Below are 20,785 nucleotides of genomic sequence, written 5' to 3' on the forward strand. Positions count from 1 at the left end.
TAGTGATTAGTCGTCGTAGCTTTTACTCTGTAATTAAGGTAAGTAAGCGTTAATTTACCATTCAATTCCTAAGGTACCTACCCTTAATGACTTAAGCTAATAAATTATTGGTCCACACTCTCTCTTCTTCCATTCTTTTTTCTAATTCTACAGAAATAATATGTCAACAACTAGCTTTCTGGTTTTTGTAATGGAAAAGCTAATATAAGACAATGTAATTACTAATCTTTGATCTTGTGTTGACCAAAAATCAAATCACAATGAAATTTGCCCAAAGAATAATAATAATGTAATCTTATTTAGAGGAAAAAAAAACAACTTGTTGCCAATAGATAAAATACGCTTTTATAGTTTTTTCTACTGATTTATCATCATTACAAATATTTTGTAAATATAATTGATAACAACAAAATAACTTTAGTTTATGTTAATGTTGTCAGTGTGTCACCAAATCCAAATTCACATAATGCATGTAATTGATTAGAAAAAAGTATTTTAAGCACAGTCAGAAAAACCTTAAATAAAGAAGTTATAAAAAAATTGGTACTTAAAGATAAGTGAAACATATTTCTATTAGAAATATCTTAATTGAACTTACCTAATAGGACAGTATAATCCTATATATATGGGAAAAATCACAAAAATGAAATCTTACTTTACATCTTTGTCATTGAAATACTTTTTATTTTTTTCATTAAAGATCTAAATACTCTACTTTCTAAATTTTTTGCCAAAGAAAAACTAATTAACTCTAACAAAATTGTTGAAGCTCTCACTATTAAGTTCATCTCTCACTATTAAGTTCATCTCTCCGGCCTTGTTGTCAAAATCGACTCGGTCTTGGGAATTGGGAATTTGTAGTTGGTACTTGGTAGAGTTGTCGTCACTTGCCAACATGCCAAGGAGGAAATTTAAGGAATTGATACTAATCTTTGTTTTCACTAATTGGAGTTAAAAAAAAACTAAGGGATGGGCTTGATTCCATTAAGGAAGATTTCACTTCCAAGTTCCAAGACTTGGAAATTTTTTTGACTGTGGGTGATGAAGAAGAAGAGAACGGTCTAGAATCAGGTGATGGATGAATTTAAGAAACACATTAAGGGAACGCCACGTGGCAATTTGGTGGTCAGGTAGACTAGTGTTAGTTCTTTTTTGACGTAAAACATTTGCTTATTTTACGGTTCACACACACGGCCGATCATCACGCCGTCATTAAGCTTGTTAAGGACACGGCAATGGGTCCATGGTAGTAGCCAATCAGAGAGGCGCGTGGAATCGACAAATCAGATTTTGATCTTGTCTTTTAGTGTGTTTTAATTAACATCGACAAGTGGAGAGAGCAGTGAAGGACGCACGAAAATGATAGCACGTGAGCGTAGCGATTCACCCTTTGGAATTGGAGCAGTCAATGGCTGAGATTATCTTCTCAATTAGCTTCCGGTGCGATCTTAGCCGTTCGATATATTAGACGCCTTTACGGACGCGATCAACAAGGTTGACACGTTCACATTGGTTAGCAATTTACTAGTTTAGAATAACGCCACTTCTTCCTTCCTAGTGGAGTATATGTCTTTCTTTTATCATCTCAAGTCAAACTAAACTGATATAAGTTTTTTTTTTGGGATAAAATCTGATATTAGTATTTGACACCAAGCCTTAATATATTTTATACGTAGAAAGTTTTAACATATGAAAGTGGCCGATCAAGTCAGTGACTCGGAAGAAGAGTAGAGTTGACATTAGATTTGTCAAACCAGAAAGGGTGCAAGTCGCGGATCAGTACGGCGAGGAAGACCGGTTCGAGCTCCCAAAGCTCGGCATTTGCATGCAGCCTGCGATACAATAACATGGTTACAGATTACAATAATTTTGGTCTGGAAATGTTATGGAAAAGAGCCTTTTGTTGGACTGATGACGATGGTTCAATGAAGCTAGAAACAATGGCCATTTATAAGAGTCTCACACGACAACAACCAGTAAATTCACGTGTTGTTGGGTTTCGTATTCGGATTAGGAAGTTCGGTTATCCGGAAGATTCACATGATCTATATTGGCGAAAACATGTGTATGGTTGACGGTTCATATGCATTGGTGAAAACAAACAGAGCTTCTGTGGAATATGTTTTTGGTTTTGGGAGACTTACCACTTGAGCAGCGAACGGTAACATTTTCTCTGGGGGCATGCGGGCACATATGGCTACAGATCGAGGAAACAAGTAAAGATAAGTCAATAAATGTTTAAGAATATGTTGGAATCTGATTTCTCAGGGAGTTTATATAGAATCTTTACAATCTTTTACCATATAGAACCGCTCCTATGAATGCGTCCCCTGCACCGGTGGTGTCAACGAGATCTTCTGGAGGAATTTGCTCTGCTGTTCCGAGAAACAATCTTCCGCTCACCGTTCCTATCCCGCTAGCCTTCAGTTTTGTTGTCTCCTGCAAGAAAATATGTGGAAAAGTTGGAGTGTCTAGTGTCTTCATATGAGTGAGTGAGTGACAAGTAAGTTATTTTGGACGTTTGTTACCGATGAAACGCATGTTGGAAATGTGGCGGTTGAGCCTGTTTTATGCTTTAGTGTCTCCAACAATTTCTCGATGTCTGTCTCTTTGGATTCTGAATCTTCTGTTGAAGTAGACAGAGACTAAGGATGTTGGTAACCCGGTGAAAGGATGATGGAAATAGTTTTGATCTTTAGTGAATGACATGAATTCTCGGGTGTTTTACCTTTTGAAGCTCTTTGAAGCATTACGCATCCTTCTTCACCTAAGGTCACGATCACAAACTTCAGTTTTGGCAATCTCAACAACATGGAAACAAGTGCACCTGGAGTTGAAGACGCTTCTGTCCATGCCTGTGAGACGTGAGAGACGCCGAATTTTCAGCCTCAAAAGCTGAGGAAAGATGTTGAAAAGAAAAAGATTAGAAACGAAAACTAACTTACCTGAGGGAACTTTGCTGTGCAGACAACGTAATCGGCGAGCTGCAAGAGATCGTCTAATCCTTCTCTTTTCTTCTCTGCATCAACCAAAATAGGTATCTTCTTCCGAGCTGCCTGCTCTGGATAAACGCAACAAGCACAGGAGGAAATAAACATGTAGGTTGTGTGGCATACATACAGCTCACCCTTGTTTTGTTGTACTTGGGAGAAAATCAAGAAACAAATAAAGGCATGAGTTGAAGCACAGCTATGCCTAGAAACCACATTAGAAAGGTAAAGAGATGCATGCTTACCTCTTTTGCAATCACCAATGCGGTTTCGTGTAATCTTACATCAAAGTATGCGATGCTTGCTCTGTCTAGAGCTGATAACATGCTAGATTCAGAAAGGTCAGTCGGTACCATGGGTGGCTCTCCAGGCGTATGAATACAAGTACGCGTTTTCCTGGACAGATATGACACAAAAGGAATCAAACAACATGGAAAACCAATAAACCAAAAAAAAAGGTCAAACAGCACTTCTTTACAATCTGAAACATGTCCGCAAATTCACAAACAACAACAGGGCAAAACGCTCACGTTTGTTTATCAACAATGATGTAGGTAAAAGGTGTATTGCCCTCTTTAGAGACCTGGAATGAGATCAGATTAGATGAAAAACATCAATCATTCGCAAGAAAAGAAAAATAAAGACAAAAATCACAAGATCCTAAATACTGTGGATGATCAAGTGGTTCAACATTACCACAAGAAAGGAAGTATCAACACCATCAGATTCCAGCTCCTCTAATATTTCTTTTCCTTGGGAGTCATTTGCTACCTAATTACAGTTAATCAATACTAATGACATACTCGATTGTTGAATCTTGTTCATGCCAAACATACGAATCATTACCTTACTAATCAGCCTCGAAGTCAAGCCCAGACGAGCTGCGCAGGTCAACGCGTTTCCAGCATTTCCCCCTCCTTGCACCTGAAAATTGCAAAACACATCATCAACCTTGAACCTAAAACACAAAATCACAATCAAAATTGAAGACCGTATGTGGTGGATGGGGGAATGGCTACCTTGAGGCTAGTGCTTCGGATCTTGTCGTCGGGTTGAGGATAAGAATCCACCGTCGCCAAGAAATCCACAGCGATCCCACCACAACCAAGCTGCCAAAAATCACACGAACACGGCAATCTCCTAATAAAGCGCGATTCAAGTCAAACTCCAAAACAATGGAGGAGGCTCAAATACTCACAACGATGCCATTATCCGGCGGATGAGGAGGAGGAGCTGAATCGATGGAGGAAGAAGAAGAAGACATCCTAGTCCTGAAACTGAGCCATACAGAAAGAGAGGATATAATCTGGTATCAGAAATTCGGTAAGGAGCAGAAGTTAAGAAATTGATGCTCGGGAAAAAACTGAGAAAGCGACCTCTTGAAGTGAAGGGAGGCAGGAAGAGAGATGCTGGAGAATAGAGGAAGAGGTGCGACGTGAGTGAAGCAGAGCATTTCTTCGGCCTTTCTTTGTAATTTATTATACTGAGAGAGGAGAGAGAGAGAGAAAGAGTGAGGTGTGCCACCATTTCTGTGTGTAGAGAGTGTCAGAAGCTAATATCGGTTTCATCGATTGAACCGAGAACCAGCTGAAATTCGGTTTACAATTCCATTAAGTGTGTACCAGAGGTCCATAACCTTTCAAGTAAGTAGGTTGACTCTACAGTCAGGATTCAATTGTAGTCTCTACTATTGGGCCAAACCCAAAAACAATCGTCTGGCTAGGCTGCATATTTTATTTTCTGAAATTTAATTTGAAAGCTATTTTTTAGTTTTTTACACACACATACACAAAAAGTTAGAAGGTTTTTCTCAAATTCCACACTTTTGGCCCATTGTTTTTCTAAGTCCGGAAATCAGCATTTGGTAATACGCTTTTGTGGATGTAAATCATTCTCTCTAATGGATCGAACTTAGAAGTGTAAAGTTCTAATATTTTTGGCAGAGGAACCGAGTCAATATCTCTAGCCCACACCAACTATTTAGGTTTTTTTTTTTAATTATAACCAAGGTTTTAAAAGTTTTTGGCTTGGAACCAACCATTAATAGTATGATTTTGGCCATGAATAATATCATTTTGGAACATACTGTAAATCATCTTTCCAAGGTTAATCGGTTTAAAAATGCAAAATTTAACTTCTTTTAGAAAAACCAAGCCAACGCCACTACCTAAACACCAGCGATTTTATCGAATTTATTTTATTTTTTGCCTTCTATTAGAAAAACAGTTAGGCGGTGTGATTACGTATCCATGTTTATTCGTTAAGGTATTAGTGTTTCTTTCTTTTTCTATGGTGATAATCAATTTCTTAGTCAAAAGTCTATCTCACAGGATCGCATTAATTCATCTTTCCTTGGTGATGTCCGTAAATATGTTTCTTTTGTGGGTAGTATGTTAAACCAATTATGGTAACAAATTTAATGGTAACACATTTATTAAAGAATATAATTAATCAAATAAATTTGACCTAAATATGATATGTGTGATCTTGATTTTAAATAGTACTATTCTTTTTGTTGAAGATTTTAAATATTCTTGCGTAGTTAATGGTAATCACACATTAATATTGACAAATATATTAAAATAAAATGGACATAATGATGGTTATCATTGACTTCTGTACAAAATGTAGCAAGAACTTTTCTACGAATTTTGTTTTCCCATGCTGAATCTTGCTGATTAAACAACTACCAAAATTCTGAAAAGAAATAAGGTGAAACATTTTTCCTTTCTTTTCCGTTAACCAAATTCAAACGTATGTTTCACCAAGTACAAAATGTAGCAGAACTATTGAGTACCGTCAAAATAAAGTTTATATGATAAAATATGAGATGCTTTGCCTAAAGCTAAAAAGGTATGGAACGTTGACTGGTCAGCGGATCTTAACATGAAAAATCATTATTGTAGAGGCATAAAAGGACAAATAAAGAAGATCACCTCTTGTTGACTAAAGAGAATCCAACGTTTACGTTTCAAGAAACTCCAAACACTTGAATCAACTTAAAATATCACACACATGATTACGCTTAAACAAATAATTTTAACTTCCAAACTTAAGTTTTTCTTTGCCCTAGTTTTATAGAATGATAAATTTTTGACAATATCCTAAAACTTATATCAGGACTATCCGTGTATATGAGGTTTACCCAAGTTTGAATTATGCCATTGGCAGTGCATTGATATTTTCTTATTAGATAAAAACGACAAAAGCAACACAAAGCATTATACGAATTATAGAAAATCAAAAATAAAGAATATAAAAGAAGAAGAAAAAAAAACCTAAGAAGAAGAATGGTGGAGAAATATATAGTGTTTGTCAACAGAGAGAGAAACATCCCAAGTACAAGAGAGTCCCTTTGGAAAAGTGACAATATCACCTGCCCCAAACTCTACACACCACTCTACTTCTGCATCCAGTGGTGATGATGATGATGATGATTGTTTAGGGTAAACCTTAACTTTACCCTTCACAATGTAACATATCTCTTCTGCTTCATATTTCAAATGATATTTCCCTGGTGAACATCCCCACCTTCATTCCACAAGAACAACAAAAAAAATAAAACAAATTTTCAATTTTGATTCATAAGCAACTTTGGCCAAATCGATCTCACACAACCGGATAAAAGAGAACAAGAATTAAAAGGAGAATCGATCTTACTTGGGCCATGACTTGATGTTTAGTTCGTCAAGACGAGCTTGAGACGGGTTTTTCTCGACGATGATTCTTGGATTTTGATCTGCCATTTACTGTTATCTCCTTCTCTTTCAATCTAGTGTTTTTATTTTCAAAATATCAAAATAGAGAGGAGAGAAATGAGAAAACATAAGATGAGATAAGTATGAGAGTGTGTAGTTGTTAAGGCTTTCTTTTGACGTATTTATTCAGTCAAGAGATGGGTGCAGTAAGAAAGGGAAAATATCTCTACTAACTAGAGAAAATAAAGAACGAAAAAAAAAAACAGATTACCCCAATAATGAATGATGATGATGACGATGATATCAGAGGATAAAAGGATAGACTTAGACAGTATCTGCTTTTATCATGTGTTAAATTTTCCTTTTGTATGACCGAGAGATTTTAATAATTATTTGTGGTTATACACTTATTCTGTTGTGATCAAATTAAATTTGTAGCCATATATCATCTATGAATCTAGAATTACAATGTAAATCAAATACACAATAAAAATGATACGATCTACTGATCAATTATATCATTTAGCTGTTATTGTTATTAGTATATATATAATTCAGTATGATAATCTTGCAATATATAGTTTTAGATGGTATTTTAGTTTCCTGATATAAAACGAATTAAAACTATATAAAAAAAATTTGCTGTCGACAGAGGAGCATCTAAACCTAGGGTATTTCTCTAAATTAAACCTTTGTATATTTTATCATATTTTAAGTGACATGCATGTGTTATTTTGGTTCCACTGGTCAAAGTTTGACTGAGGAATCTGACCATCACGTGGCGAAAAATGACTGGTTGTGGATAGTGCAGTATCTGACTAGATAAGGGAATCAATGGTTCTCGAAGATACCGACATAAATACTCTTAAGTTATTTTGTAGCCACTTTTGATTTTTGTCTCCTTTCCATATCTTTGCGATCAGGCCCCTCGTGTAATTTTTCCCTACAAATTACAGCTAACTTATATCCTTTCTGTTTCAAGGACAAACCAAACAAAAAACCTTAAAATACGAAGAAAACACAAAAACTTCAATAGTTGAATGTAAGATTCTCACAACACTGAAGATTTAGGATGTAAGAGCGTCACTATCGCTGGGTTTTTTATTTAATATTTTATTTTTAAATTTGGGAAATGAAAAAAGAAAAAAGAAAGAGAGAGAAATCGTTAAGGGGTAGAAGGAAGAAAGAGAAAGGGATGAAAAATTTGCTAGCCAATGTAAATATGACACTTGTACATAAGAATCGATTCTAAAATATCCCAAATAAGAACTGGTTTCAGGCATAATAATTGTTTTATTTTTAATTTAATGAAAAAATACCCAAAAAACTCTTTTAAGGATCTGCGATAATGATAGTATAAGGTTGCTTTGAGTTTTAGTAACTGTAAGAAAAGAAAATAAAATTATGTAGTTGTCAATATTGTTAAAATTACGTTTTGAGGACCATTTTATTTGGTAAAAACATCTTTAGTACGTAATATAAAAAGGATAAAAACTAAAACACATGAGTAAAAGATAAGTATACTCAAAAGTCAGATGATTTTAATGAAATGTGTCATTGATGCAGGAGGTTTGTAGTAGGGCTGAGCACGGGACAAGTATTTGCTAAATTTCATGTACTTATTACTTAACTTGATTCATTCAAGTAATTAGATTTATTATTTGTATTTGACCCGGTTATAACAAGTATTTGTTATTTCAAGTACTCGTAAAAATTTTGAATATTTTATACTTGAATTTGAAATACTTGATATTTGAATCTTTAGTGCATATTAAGAAAAATCCTATATCGACAATGGTAAATTACATTTGGGTTTTTGGACTTTAATATCAAAAGCTTATGTGTATGTGATTATGAATCTTAAGGCCACCATATAATTTGTAACAAATAGAGTTTTTAAAAAATTTTGATAGTTTTTGGGTTTAATTTTTAGATTTTATTATCTATTATAGATTTTGTTATTAAAATTAAATAAGTAACAAGTATTTAGTAACAAGTAGCAAGTATTTATTTTAATAAGTAACAAGTATCAATTAATAAGACAAGTAACAAGACAAGTATTAAAAATAAAAACTTAATACTTGACTCGTATTTGCAAGTAATAAAATTTGTTGATTTGTTATTTAACTTAACAACAACAAGTACTTGTTTTATTAAGTCGAGTATGGGATAAGTAATGAGTACCAGACAAGTAATAAGTATTTATGTCCAGATCTAGTTTGTAGCAATTTAAAACTTTACGTAATTTACTTATCTGATCTCTTTCGACATTTGATTTGATAACATTACTAATATTTTGGCCATTTATCTCTCTCTTCCAATTCCCGTGTGAGCGAGTGTTTGTTTCTGAATTTGCTTTTTGATTGTCAGTTTTTTGGCATGGGATGATGAATCTTGTCCTTTGTACTTCTGTCTCATTCCGGACGTGTCTTATTATATTTTAATAATAATAATGTCCAATACTATCTAGTATTTAATACGTTAAAAAATAAGGTCTAAATTATCAGTTGACAAAAAAAGGTCTAAATTATTTTTTAATATTAAAATACTACTTGTGTAAGATGTTGTGTTAAATATACATAATTTTTATTTATAATAAAACCAGTTTATTGAGGTGCGACATTTAATTTGAAAGATTAGAACCACGCGAATCAAGTCAAGTCTATACAAATTATATGTCAACATATTATTTTGGTTATATCATATTTAAATATTTTTAAAATGATGATTAATATATTGAAACCCAAACATATTTTAAAGAAATGTATCGGTTTATCACAAGTCCAACTACAACATTATATTTTAAAATTAAAATAATAATAAAAGAAAAACATTATGATTAACAAGAAGAATATATGAACATCATGGCAAACCAGCTCCGTACCATTGTGTAACTAGAATCGGTCCTGGGCGCAACCACCTGGGCCCCAATTGTTGTTTTAGAGGCCCGCTGTTTTAGTGGTAGCCCATAAATTTAGTTAAAATGTGAAATAACTTGACAACTTTTAGTTGGTGGTAGTTGGAAGTTCTAGTATAACATAGATTATTAACTCATGCTTTTCATTAATAATTTTCTTCTTCCGCGTATTTTCATATTTCTGGCTTTTTCAATCGAAGATGATTTTTTGAAACAAAAAGTCATTTTTTGCGTTAATCCCAAAATATTCGAGGGCTTACCACTTAACCATTTTACCCTAATTTATTGGTGAGAATTGAGAAAAGAAGAATTTTAGTACTATAGTTAAGGAAAAAAAAAATAAAATAAGGAAGTAACATATATATTCATTTACTCCCATGCAAAAGAGCAAAACATAACAGAATATATACAGAGATCAAAATAACAAGGAAAAAAAAATCAAAAACAAAATAAATCTTCAAAGACCACGTACTCGTCCCTGATCATGTTCACCATCACCCATCCTCACCATAATCCCATTCTTGATCTCATCTTCCGTATACCTATAAGCCAACCCACCATGACTCGTCGGATCCATCCCGGCGATCTCATCCTCCGACGGTATCCTCAACAGTTTCAGCTTATGCAACACAAAAAACAACGTCCCCATCGTCAAACTCACCCAACCAGTAATCACCAGAATCTGTACAACGTGCGCCGCAAGCAACCTCCCTCCTCCTCCCATCAACAGCCCGTACGGTCTATTCGGATCTCCACCGTATATCTCCGATACATAAGTTTTATCAGCGAACAATCCGGTGAAAATAATCCCCCACGCGCCACATCCACCGTGAAGCTGAGCCGCTTCTAAAGGATCGTCGAATCTAACCTTATCAGCTAGTTTGTTAAATCCCATCAAAACCCACGCGGCTACAAACCCGCAGATAACCGCTGCCCACGGTTCAACCACCGAGCAACCGCTGGTTATAGCCGCAAACCCGCCGAGCAAACCGTTACATACATCGGTTACATTCCAATACCCATCGATGAGTCTTTTCCCAAACAGAGTCGTTAACGCCGCCGTGCAACCAGCCAACGTCGTTGTAACGGCGGTTCTTCCGACGGCGCTCCATTGACCGTAAAAGGAGCTTCCCGGTGATTCTCCGTACGATTTGAAAATAGTGACGAACGAACCGGGGTTAAACCCGTACCAACCGAACCAGAGGAGAAACGTACCGAGTACGACAAGCGTTGCGCTGTGACCACGGAGCGTAACCGGTCTACCTCCATGGTCGAACCGGCCGATTCTCGGTCCTTCGATTAACGCTCCCCAAAGACCGGCTATACCTCCGACCATGTGAACGACGCCGGATCCGGCGAAATCGATGACACCTGATTGAAACAGAAGGTTATCGGATCTAGCTGGAGAAGCCCAACCATCGGAAGACCAGAACCAATGAGATACGATTGGGTAAACGAGACCGGTGAGGAAAGAGGAATAGATCAAGTAAGCGACGAATTGAGTCCTCTCGGCGATAGATCCGCTGGTGATTCCGGCGGCGGCGATGGCGAAAGTCCATTGATAGAGGAAGTAAGGATAGTCGAAGGAAGGTTTAGGGAAATCGCTCATTCCGAAGAAATGTTTTCCGATGAATCCATTGGACGGCGATCCGTAGGCGAAGGCGAAGCCGAAGAGGTAATAGAAGAGACCTCCGGCGGCGGCGTCGATTACATTTGTTAGCATTATGTTCATCGTGTTTTTGGCGCGTACGGATCCGGCGCAGAGCATCGCGAAACCGAGCTGCATCGAGAAGACGAGGTAAGCGGAGAAGAGGAGGTAGGTGTTGTCGATCGCGTAAGCTGCGTCGGTGAATTTCCCGGAGATCGTGTCGAATCTCCCGCAGATGAATTCCGCGGCGGCTTTTGCGGCGGTGGCGTTGGCTCCTCCTGATAGTAAGGGAACCAGATCAGAGGCAGAGCAAGAGAGAGTCGACGCCATTGCTCTGCAATCTCGAGGAAGAGAGGACTTGGGAAATTTTTGAAATGAAGAAAGGTAAAGAGAGAGAGAGAGCAGAGACTGGCGTTTATAGAAGGGGAAGGTGGAGAGATTCACGAGATTCTGTTGAGAGAAATGTTGAATCTTATAGGAGAATATTGAATCTTTCAGATTCTATATCTTAATTTATTATTATTTTTTTTCAAAAATTGCAGTGTTATTACAAATTTAGTATTCTGTAACGGAATTTCCCACTATTATCGATACTTTTGACTTTTCTTCCCACAAGTGCTCTCACCAAAATACGTACTACCCATTTAACTACCGTCCTAGTTTCCAAAAGTTAAATTATTTTTAAGTTTCCGAAAAATACATTTTGTAATCTGTGGACTGTATATATTTTCTATTTCTAATATCTTGACCGAAATTACTTTTGATTTACTTTCTTCGAACGGATGGAAAAGAAATATAGCAAAGATTATTTACTATAAATAAATCATAAAAACGTGGAATAAAATATAACTATAGTAGTTTAATTTTGTCTGATAAAACGAATGCAAGAAAAAGAAAATTATTTTACAAAAGTTGTAGTTCTTATGGCATTAAATGTGAGCTATTGATTCAGCAGCTCTGTTTTTTTTCTTCTTCTCCTACTCTGTTCCGTGACTTTTTGGTTTCTTTAATGGGGAAGTTGACAACCAAAATCAAAAATAAAAATTACCATACCAAATTAACACAATAGAGAAACAACGGAATCTTTCCTGCTCTTGTTACTAAACTTGTACGATACTTAGTATATTAGAGTCGTTATAGTCAAATGCAATGACACTATCTCAAGATTTGCAAAAATATACTGACCAGTGACTATGAGTAATTATGAGTAGAAACTTATGAGTAATTATGATTTAATCCTTTCTCTCTCTCTCCTTCTCGCCTGAACTCTCTCTTCGACGCGTCGGATCTCTCTCTCTCTCCCTCTCGCCGGTTCTCTGTCCCTTTCACTCTCGCCGGAACTTTGTCTCTATCTCTTCCTCTGGCCGGAACTCTCGCCGGTTCTCTTTCTCTCCTTCTCGCCGTTCTATCCCTCTTCTTCTCTCCGGACATCAACTGCCCATCACAAAAGTTAGTTAAAGTCACTGCACACTTTCTAATAACTGTCAAATTAGACTATATATTATATCATTTACGAGTATACAATTCAGAACAATACTTTTTTTTTTCATCCATTTGGGCCACAAAAAAACGGATTTGAACTTAGAAATAGAAAAAAGCTCAAAATCAGTTAAAAAAACATAGACTGATATCGAAATGTTTCAGCCTCCTAAACCAAAAGCTTTTGGCTAATACTACTCTGTACAGACTAATTCTACAATTAAGCCAGAGTTCTATCCGGTCGGGGTAGAATTGTCCATGAGCCAATCTTCAATCTCCGACAGTACTTTAGCGTTACTTCTTCCTGATTGTTGTTGTTGTTGTTGCTGCTGGTTCACCGGAGGATTACGAGTCGCAGGCGGCACTGCACTTGTCTGCACCTTAGCATAATACCTAGTCCGGCTAGATTTTCTACCGGACGATTTGCTGTGAGATTCTGGCACAGTTGAGATATAACCACTAAACATCTGCGGTGAATTGGCTTGTAAAGCAGCGTGAGGAGGAGCGTAACGTGGATATCGTGAGCCTTGAAGAACGTTCTGTATACCCATTTCCGGGAGACTAGCGACTCTACTTGGTCTTTGATCCCATGTGAATCGATTGGAAGAGATTACATGAGGACTTGAGTAACCATCTCTCTGATTCTGGAACAACTGAGCACCACGAGGTTGTAAACCGGGATATTGCGGTAAGGTTGTTGATTGCTCGGTTCCATAACCGGGTCTGATGTATGTGGTTGGGCGAGTCACAACCATAGTAGATGCCGAGCAAGCCCGGATCCCAAACTGGTTTACAGGGGAATACAGAGAGTTTTGGGGTGATTGAATAGATTGAGTCTGTGAAAGCTGTTGCAATTGGGCCATGGTCGAAGCAAGTCGAGGAGGTATCACTCCAGTCCTGAGGCATGCACGATAGTTCTTCCATATCTCTTCTTTATCATTGGCATGACAGTGATCAATGCTATTGCTGGGGATACCGATGCACCAGTTTGGACAAGGAGCTCGGATATCACAAACATAACAGTGACACTGTTGAGAGAAAGAAGCAAAAACCAACAGTTAAATTAGCAAGAAAGGCATCATCAATTTTAAGCTTTGTAAGCAAATAGAGAAAAGAAAAAAACTTGAAGATTCTCACCATGTCACAGTACTTCTCGTGTGATGTGGACTTGAATGGGTACTTAGCGCAGGCATGTCGCGGATGTGGGAAGTCTCTACAAGCTATCTATAAAACAAATAACTTCCTTGAAACAGAGCGAAACTAGTTTGATGATTTCAAAACTTAGACTTTCAAGAAACTTCAATCTGAATAAACTAAACTTTATATAGAAAGACTCAGATTTCTCTCTGAAAGAGAAGAGATTCCTATAACCAGTTCCCAAGTTAAAGTTCATCTACTCGTGACACTATCACACTTGGTGAATCATTTCAAAATTAGGGCATGCAACTTCAGAATTGGGTAGATTCGTAATGACTCGGAAGAATTGTCAAAGAGATCAAGTGTGAAATTTTACCTCACCCTTTTCCCCTACTACAAGGATTTCCTCATCGGCTTCGCAAGTGTCTAATTTAGTCTCCTTCTTCTCCGTCGTCTTGTAAGGATCACAATCTAAGACCACACAATCGTCGTCGCCGTCTTCCTCTGGATTCGACGGATTTGATTTCCGATGTGCTGTGCTGTTATGTTTCTCAGTGGAATTTTCCAGAACTTCTTCTAACCAACCACTGTAGTCTTCTATTTTATCATCCTCCTCGTCTGAGCTAAGACAAATTATATGATTCATCGAAGTCATCGGAATTCGAACAAGGTTTTTGTTCAATTAAACGGTAAATCCAGTCGAAATTCAAAACAGAAGAGAGAAATCACAATGCTGTTGCATGCGAGAGAACACATAAATTAATCAGGGAAATTCGTTTCCTTCCATCTCAGATTTTCCCGGAAAAATTTGCTTCACGGAGAATCATTAAAAAGCAGATAAAGATGAAGAAAAAAAAGGGATTAGGGTTAGGATATGGAGAAGAAAGCAAATTTTTTAAAAGCGTCTGAGGAGGTAAAATGTCAAATAGTTTTTTAATTAGGCCAGGCCCAAATCCAATAAACTATTCTTATATACGATCCCAATAAAACCAAACCGGTTTCTATTAAACTGAACATATTTGTTGTCCCAAAAAAAAAAAAAAAAAACTGAACATATTTTCATAGCATCCGTATGATTCATACGGTCTGAATGATATTTTCTGAAATTGAATAAAACTTGTAAAGTCTTACGTGAATCCTTTTACTCGATTATATTTTTAAATCGTTTAGATTATTGCTAGATTAACCAGATTTTTCTTATAGTCTTTTTATAGGATCCAACTGTTCTGATGCCTTAGCATCTGTATATAAATCAGAAACTGAACTAAATTAGTTTTTCAATGAATATATTTCTCTTCCATCATGAACCTCGAAGAGAAATATCGCTATTCTATATATATATATATATATATATATATATATATATATGTTCAGTCAGTGATCCAATGCTTTTTTTGGTGATTTGTCATTAAAAAAGAAACACTAACTTGCAAGTTAATTTAGGAAGTTTTTAAAACAGTAAACATTACTCTCTTTGCTCTCCCCTCAAATAGCGACAGATGAGTAACGGCGTTTCAAATTATCTACGTAAATAGGCATATTTGTCTACAATGATTAATATTGGGACAAAAGTTAGAAAAGAAAATAATATAATATGATAGCTACTACAAAATGATCTACTTGTTGTTTTTCTTTTGTAATGTGTTAGTGCGTTACTAAGGGTAAGAAAGAGAGTGAGGATTTATACAAGTATAAGATCTCTACATGGAATCATCAAGGAAAGGTGGTTTAGTAGGAGTGGGCAATACAAGGTCTTTAGAATTAACCATTTGTATTACCTTAGACATCGTTGGACGAAGCTGTGGAGACTCTTGTGTGCACAACAAACCGATCTGCATCACTCTCTTCACTTCTGTCTTATCTGTCTCTTCTTCCATATCTTTGTCTATCATCTCCTCCATCTTGTCTGAAGTATAACATTTCCAAACCTGTTCAAGTAAAGCGTTTGAGATATGGGTAATGAAGGAAACTCAGTGGAACTAAGGAGTTAAAGATTGACGTCAAGGATGGATGACTCACTTGAGTAACTAAGGTTTCAAGGGAGTTATCAGATCGGAAGCTATTGTTTCGAAAACCACTGGTTATTTCTAAAACAAGGACTCCGAAGCTGTAAGCGTCGAGTTTATTGCTTAGTTTTCCCTTCCTAATGTACTCAGGAGCCATGTATCCTCTGCCAAAAAAAAAAACCATGGAATTCCATTTTCAAATCCTAAAATCAGACTACTAATACGACCTGTACTTCTCTCGGTGTTTGAAAGGACTTACAGCGTGCCGGCAATGGAAGAAGGAGAAGGAGATGAAGAAGGGATGTCTTTCCCACCTTCTGGATAAAACTTGGCTAATCCAAAATCTGAGATTTTGGGTTTGTACTTTAAGTCTAACAGAATGTTGCTTGCTTTGATGTCTCTATGGATGATCCTGCAAGTTTCGTGAAGATACTCCAAACCTTCTGCTGTTCCTAAGATTATTGTCCGCCTCTTCTTCCAGTCGAGCTCTTTCTTCTTCTCTGGGTCTTCACTTCCATGTCAGGCAAAAAAAGTTTAGAAATTTTGCAGACAGGGAAGAACATAAGCATTGGTTAAACATGAGAGATTCGGGGGAGCGGTCTTACTAAATAAGATGTGATCGAGGCTTGTATTCGCGAGAAACTCATAGATAATGAAACTATTCATGTTAGTGAAGCAGCAACCTAAGAGCCGGACCAAATTCTTATGTTGGCATCTGCTAATTACATCGATTTCATTATGGATCTCTTCCCTTGGCTTCTTTCCTGTTATATGCAGCCGTTTTACAGCGATCTCCCTACCGTCAGACAGAGTTCCCTGTCAAAAAGATAATAAACGCTTTTTTAATCAAGCGAGATTGTGGCCAAATGTGGGGAACGATATCGATATAGGGAGAAGAGAGGAACCTTGAAGACTTCACCATATCCTCCAACACCAAGCTTGCAACTCTCATTGAAGTTGTTGGTTGCTCTTTGAAGAGTTGAATACTTAAAGCTCATCAAGTTTGAGCTATTACATATAGACTTGGACTCCTTCTCTATCCTTAGATGTCCAAATAAGTGAAATTTTTTAGTCTTAGCTCCTATGAGATATCCGCGCCTGACCACATATCAGAAGTCTTAGTTCCAAACAAGGATCTTACCTTTAAGCTTCTTCTTCGGAAGAGCTCGCAAAAAGATGCATTTTCCACACCAAAATCCAGCTGCAACAGCCAAGACACACACCATAGAAATAACCAGTACATGCACAATGTGTTCTTTCGTTAAACCTACAAAGAAAAAAAAGAAGAAGAAGCTATTATATGATTACAATTTAAAGAACCACAAGATTCAGGACACAAAGACATACTCATAGAAAGCAATCCACGTTCGTGATAGAAGGTATAGTTAGAGTAACGCAAGTAGCATCCTGCATTCAAGGCAAAGCCTTCTTTGGATGGTGAGCAGCTATTGACAGATAAAGCTCCATCTGCTAAGCACAATTTGCACAGCTCATCGTCTAGCGTTCTCCAGCAGATTCCCAATCCGTAAACCGTTAAACCGTGGACGCCCTTTTGAGCCACCGAGAAACCTTTACTATAAGGAGCCGTCTCAACAATGGATTTGGTCACTTCCTTTACTAATCCTTTAAATTCTGCAGACGACTCCTTGTCACTAGCACATATCTAAAGTCCCAAAATGGTCGACACATTAGGTTAATCTAATTGTTTTTCCTCGAAATTGGATCTCTATAGCAAAATCCACACTAAATCCTAGGTCGAGGTTCTGTATTAGCCAAATGTGAGCTGAATTTAACTCCTAGCCATCTAATTTACGAAAAAAATTCAAAGGAAAAAGAAGGAAGAAGAACAAAACCTTGGAGTCTTGATGAGCAATAGGCTCGCGATAGAAGCTGTAATTATCAGCCCTAACGAAACAACCGTCGAGGAAAAACCGACCACCGGTGGACGGAAAACATTGAGAGAGGAGATCGGTGGCGCGTGACCAACAGAGATTGCATTCGTCGGGTGAGAGATCGCTAACGCACTGCGACAAGAGGAACATCTTCTGCGGAGGATCTCCGTGCTCATGAACCCCAAACTTGACCTTCCTCATATCGTCTCTGATCTCGTCGAGATTGAAATTGTAAGATCTCCGGTAAGCCTCGGCGTCGGCGACGGTGCCGTTGTTGCAACTCCAGCCGAGAACGTCGATTCGAGAGACTTTCGTGGAAATTGACGGAGTAAGTAACGTTAACGGCAAGAGAACGGCCAAGGAAGAGATTAACGTCGACGCCATTTCTACGATTCATGATCAGAGGAAACGATGTTTTGTTGCTTCTCTCCATAATAAAACTCTCTAACAACGACTCTTGCCTATATATAGAAGTGGATATCCCGTTCTCGGTTTAAACACTTTGGTACTCAAAGTATAGTAAACCGGTTTAGTTTGGTTTCTGTTCAATTTTTAATACAATTTCACTACTTAACACAATATGTTAAATAAGCCTACTTTTAATAATCTCAATGTTAAGCCTACTTTTTCACGGATATGAACAAAATGAAAGCGAATTCTGTGTCTTTGTTATTCCGGTTAAGCGTATAATTCGGGTTTTCTTGACAAGGTTTTGGTTTGATTGGATTGAACACCCATGATTCAGACACAAACACGGTTCAAGCAATCTCACAATGGGATTTTGTTCATATCTTCGTCAAAGTATGGATTCCTCTAAACTAAAATCAGATTTGATGAAAAAAATTCCAAAAGTAATTAAACGAACTCTAATGATATGTATCAGCATTGTAAGTTGAAACTCGAGTAAAGACCAAAACTATGAGAGTAAAAGATTATATAAACCAAAAGAGTTGAGAATCAATGGTAACATACACACTCTTTTGCTCATAGAAAAAAATGTCCGACCTCATTGCTTCTTAACGAACTGCAAGCCGTTCTGGTCAGAGTAACGCTCCATAAACCTCATGAACCTGTCCCATTCTTTAGGAGTCCGCATAACGTGCTTGGCCACAATCCCTTCAGGTTTCCCGTTGACGAATCTCGCGTTCACATCCGTCGACTGAATCACACCTTCCTCGTCGATCATGTACAGTCCCGTTATCTCTCCGACCTCACCGCTCGAATCGAAAACAGATGGCTGGTCGAAAGAGAAGAGCGCCATTCCGTTGCTTCCGTCTCTAGACCGAGTCAGCTTGACATCAGGGATCGTCATCTCGTCTGTTCCTTGGATGAATTGGAGCGTTGGCTTCACCATCATCGTGATTGGGATGAGTTTTCGCGGTTTTAGAGATGTTTGGGATGATGGTTGGACCCGCGTGAGGGAAATTGGAGAGCCAGTGAATGAGGATTGCTTGATGGGAAGCACAGAGCATGAAGATATGACAATGCCTGTGGAAAAAAGGGATCAAATTGTGGTTTTTAATCACACATTTCGAGTTAATTGATACCGATTTATGTTAAAATCGGATGTCTTCATTCCATTATATTTGAATCTCTTTCCAGACATGAACACTAATCCCCAATTATCAAGATTACAGCCAGTTACTAAACCCTTTGCTACTCAAAATGGTACATTTTCACATTTTCTGCTAATCCCATCATCCACGAAAGAAGAAATACTCAAGGAAGAAAAAAATGAATACTTTTGATTTGCTTCAGAATCAAAGAAAGCATGAGCTCGTAAAGAAACAAGATTTTATTCGTTTCACATAAATCGATTTAGCGAGAGATTACTGCTCGTTACAGCTTCGGAATCAGCATTCTAAGGAAAATTCCGGCCTATAAAACCATAATCAATCTACATGCAACACGAAGATTCACACTACGAATTTGAAGTCTCAAATGCCAGAATTTAGGGGTTTTCGCGAACGGGAAGAGAGAAAAGGAGCAAATAGATAAAATAGTACCTGAGCGTGAAACATCTCGAGTAGAATGAGTGGCAGAAGTTAAAGACCCTATCGAACGAACACAAGCCATTTTCGAGCTGTACTGTGTGCGAGAGGAGATTAGAGACACAGAAGAGTAGAGGAGGAAGGAGATGAAGCAAAAGCTCTGGTGTGGTGGCGGGAGGATCGTGACGTGTCACCACCAAAGCCGTTCCTTCGTTGGATACCGTCATCGTCTCAAATAGAATGGGCTTTTAAATATGGGCCAGAAAATACCACTTATTATTGAACCCATTTCAGAAGGTCCACCCATGACTCGAGAGTCTCCGACTATGAGAGTCTCTTGCTGTCTCAGAAGGTCCACCCATATTGACTAGAGTGATCTACATGAAACACACGTGGCACATGCGTGCAGATCGTAGGTAGGAAAAGCTGGACTCAAGTCTGTGATGCCATAACGAATCCCATGCCCATGTGATAAACCGTCAGCAAGCATACTTGTTATATCAATTAGTATATAACTATATATGCTATGCGATTAATTTTAAATTTGTTTAACCTCAGCATTTAAAACCCCACAAAATACCATTTGCAAAGAGTTTTATGTACTTTGTGGGATTGGGTTTCTCTCTCTAATAATACAAAATTAATACTAAAGTAAGTGATTAAGGTGCTGATCCACATGCATCCCATTAAGCCGTGAAACCTATTGTAGGTATTTATATATTGTATCATCTATGAATCTCATGTAACCATAACCATCCAATATTTGTATTTTTGGGTGATAATTCATTACTAGCTATAATGTTTATTGTGTAGACCTTTTTCGTTTTTCCTACCTAAGTCTGATATGGGAGTAAGTACTGAAAACTAAAAATGTAGTATACTAACCTATAATTTATACTCTGTTAGTGAATAATCGTTGAATTTAAGTTATCTATCCAACGAAAGGATAATCAAATGAAGAATTTAACTACGGATCGGAATGTTTTCTAAAATTTCAGATAATAAGAAAGAAAAAAAAAACATAGAA

General features: G+C 37.2%; 6 protein-coding genes across 7 annotated transcripts; all 6 read right to left on the bottom strand.

Moving 5' to 3' along the window:
- Window positions 1-1,642: 1,642 nt before the first annotated feature.
- On the bottom strand, window positions 1,643-4,507 carry LOC18028701 (ketohexokinase). Of its 2 annotated transcripts, none has more exons than XM_006412858.2 (13): window positions 4,367-4,507; window positions 4,189-4,267; window positions 4,010-4,099; window positions 3,837-3,914; window positions 3,687-3,761; window positions 3,521-3,573; window positions 3,236-3,386; window positions 2,946-3,056; window positions 2,729-2,855; window positions 2,529-2,626; window positions 2,301-2,439; window positions 2,145-2,197; window positions 1,643-1,832 (listed from the first exon to the last, which is right to left on the bottom strand). In XM_006412858.2, exons 1-13 carry the CDS (start codon window positions 4,441-4,443, stop codon window positions 1,749-1,751), a joined length of 1,215 nt encoding a protein of 404 aa, XP_006412921.1. In that variant the 5' UTR covers window positions 4,444-4,507; the 3' UTR covers window positions 1,643-1,748. The 2 variants fall into 2 exon arrangements, with proteins under 2 accessions (XP_006412921.1, XP_024004732.1); XM_024148964.1 differs by having other exon boundaries at window positions 4,189-4,261; window positions 4,367-4,492.
- Window positions 4,508-6,164: 1,657 nt separating this feature from the next.
- On the bottom strand, window positions 6,165-6,849 carry LOC18028702. The gene is made up of 2 exons (XM_006412859.2): window positions 6,651-6,849; window positions 6,165-6,521 (listed from the first exon to the last, which is right to left on the bottom strand). The coding sequence occupies exons 1-2, from the start codon at window positions 6,734-6,736 to the stop codon at window positions 6,269-6,271; spliced, it is 339 nt and encodes a 112-aa protein (XP_006412922.1). The 5' UTR covers window positions 6,737-6,849; the 3' UTR covers window positions 6,165-6,268.
- A 3,213-nt stretch (window positions 6,850-10,062) lies between these two features.
- Window positions 10,063-11,583, bottom strand: LOC18028703 (ammonium transporter 1 member 4). The gene has a single exon (XM_006412860.2). It carries the CDS (start codon window positions 11,581-11,583, stop codon window positions 10,063-10,065), a length of 1,521 nt encoding a protein of 506 aa, XP_006412923.1.
- A 1,189-nt stretch (window positions 11,584-12,772) lies between these two features.
- Window positions 12,773-14,701, bottom strand: LOC18028704. Its single transcript, XM_006412861.2, has 3 exons — window positions 14,246-14,701; window positions 13,870-13,956; window positions 12,773-13,760 (listed from the first exon to the last, which is right to left on the bottom strand). The coding sequence occupies exons 1-3, from the start codon at window positions 14,522-14,524 to the stop codon at window positions 12,966-12,968; spliced, it is 1,161 nt and encodes a 386-aa protein (XP_006412924.1). The 5' UTR covers window positions 14,525-14,701; the 3' UTR covers window positions 12,773-12,965.
- Window positions 14,702-15,377: 676 nt separating this feature from the next.
- LOC18028705 (putative cysteine-rich receptor-like protein kinase 43) lies at window positions 15,378-18,182 on the bottom strand. The gene is made up of 8 exons (XM_024149545.1): window positions 17,729-18,182; window positions 17,223-17,538; window positions 17,017-17,142; window positions 16,781-16,911; window positions 16,481-16,691; window positions 16,135-16,381; window positions 15,889-16,039; window positions 15,378-15,797 (listed from the first exon to the last, which is right to left on the bottom strand). The coding sequence occupies exons 1-8, from the start codon at window positions 18,149-18,151 to the stop codon at window positions 15,570-15,572; spliced, it is 1,833 nt and encodes a 610-aa protein (XP_024005313.1). The 5' UTR covers window positions 18,152-18,182; the 3' UTR covers window positions 15,378-15,569.
- Window positions 18,183-18,671: 489 nt separating this feature from the next.
- Window positions 18,672-19,980, bottom strand: LOC18028706 (photosystem II reaction center PSB28 protein, chloroplastic). The gene is made up of 2 exons (XM_006412863.2): window positions 19,774-19,980; window positions 18,672-19,255 (listed from the first exon to the last, which is right to left on the bottom strand). Exons 1-2 carry the CDS (start codon window positions 19,841-19,843, stop codon window positions 18,774-18,776), a joined length of 552 nt encoding a protein of 183 aa, XP_006412926.1. The 5' UTR covers window positions 19,844-19,980; the 3' UTR covers window positions 18,672-18,773.
- Between the last annotated feature and the right edge of the window lie 805 nt (window positions 19,981-20,785).

The sequence above is a fragment of the Eutrema salsugineum genome, unplaced genomic scaffold (genome assembly GCF_000478725.1).
Source record: "Eutrema salsugineum unplaced genomic scaffold, Eutsalg1_0 scaffold_1, whole genome shotgun sequence".
NCBI classification, from domain to species: domain Eukaryota; kingdom Viridiplantae; phylum Streptophyta; class Magnoliopsida; order Brassicales; family Brassicaceae; genus Eutrema; species Eutrema salsugineum.

Bases quoted from the DNA above. Each gene is read 5' to 3' on its own strand.
- LOC18028701 (XM_006412858.2), bottom strand. From the start codon at position 4,443: ATGCTCTGCTTCACTCACGTCGCACCTCTTCCTCTATTCTCCAGCATC. The intron at 3,057-3,235 runs GTAAGCATGCAT...TATCCAGAGCAG, and splicing joins CATTGGTGATTGCAAAAGAG to GCAGCTCGGAAGAAGATACC. The intron at 2,856-2,945 runs GTAAGTTAGTTT...CACGTCTCACAG, and splicing joins GCACAGCAAAGTTCCCTCAG to GCATGGACAGAAGCGTCTTC.
- LOC18028706 (XM_006412863.2), bottom strand. From the start codon at position 19,843: ATGGCTTGTGTTCGTTCGATAGGGTCTTTAACTTCTGCCACTCATTCT. The intron at 19,256-19,773 runs GTACTATTTTAT...TTTTTTCCACAG, and splicing joins TCGAGATGTTTCACGCTCAG to GCATTGTCATATCTTCATGC.
- LOC18028703 (XM_006412860.2), bottom strand. From the start codon at position 11,583: ATGGCGTCGACTCTCTCTTGCTCTGCCTCTGATCTGGTTCCCTTACTA.
- LOC18028705 (XM_024149545.1), bottom strand. From the start codon at position 18,151: ATGGCGTCGACGTTAATCTCTTCCTTGGCCGTTCTCTTGCCGTTAACG. The intron at 16,912-17,016 runs GTAAGATCCTTG...ATCTAAGGATAG, and splicing joins TCCGAAGAAGAAGCTTAAAG to AGAAGGAGTCCAAGTCTATA. The intron at 15,798-15,888 runs GTGAGTCATCCA...TTACTTGAACAG, and splicing joins TTGAAACCTTAGTTACTCAA to GTTTGGAAATGTTATACTTC.
- LOC18028702 (XM_006412859.2), bottom strand. From the start codon at position 6,736: ATGGCAGATCAAAATCCAAGAATCATCGTCGAGAAAAACCCGTCTCAA. The intron at 6,522-6,650 runs GTAAGATCGATT...TGTGGAATGAAG, and splicing joins AACATCAAGTCATGGCCCAA to GTGGGGATGTTCACCAGGGA.
- LOC18028704 (XM_006412861.2), bottom strand. From the start codon at position 14,524: ATGACTTCGATGAATCATATAATTTGTCTTAGCTCAGACGAGGAGGAT. The intron at 13,957-14,245 runs GTAAAATTTCAC...TTTGTTTTATAG, and splicing joins TAGTAGGGGAAAAGGGTGAG to ATAGCTTGTAGAGACTTCCC. The intron at 13,761-13,869 runs GTGAGAATCTTC...TTCTCTCAACAG, and splicing joins ACGAGAAGTACTGTGACATG to TGTCACTGTTATGTTTGTGA.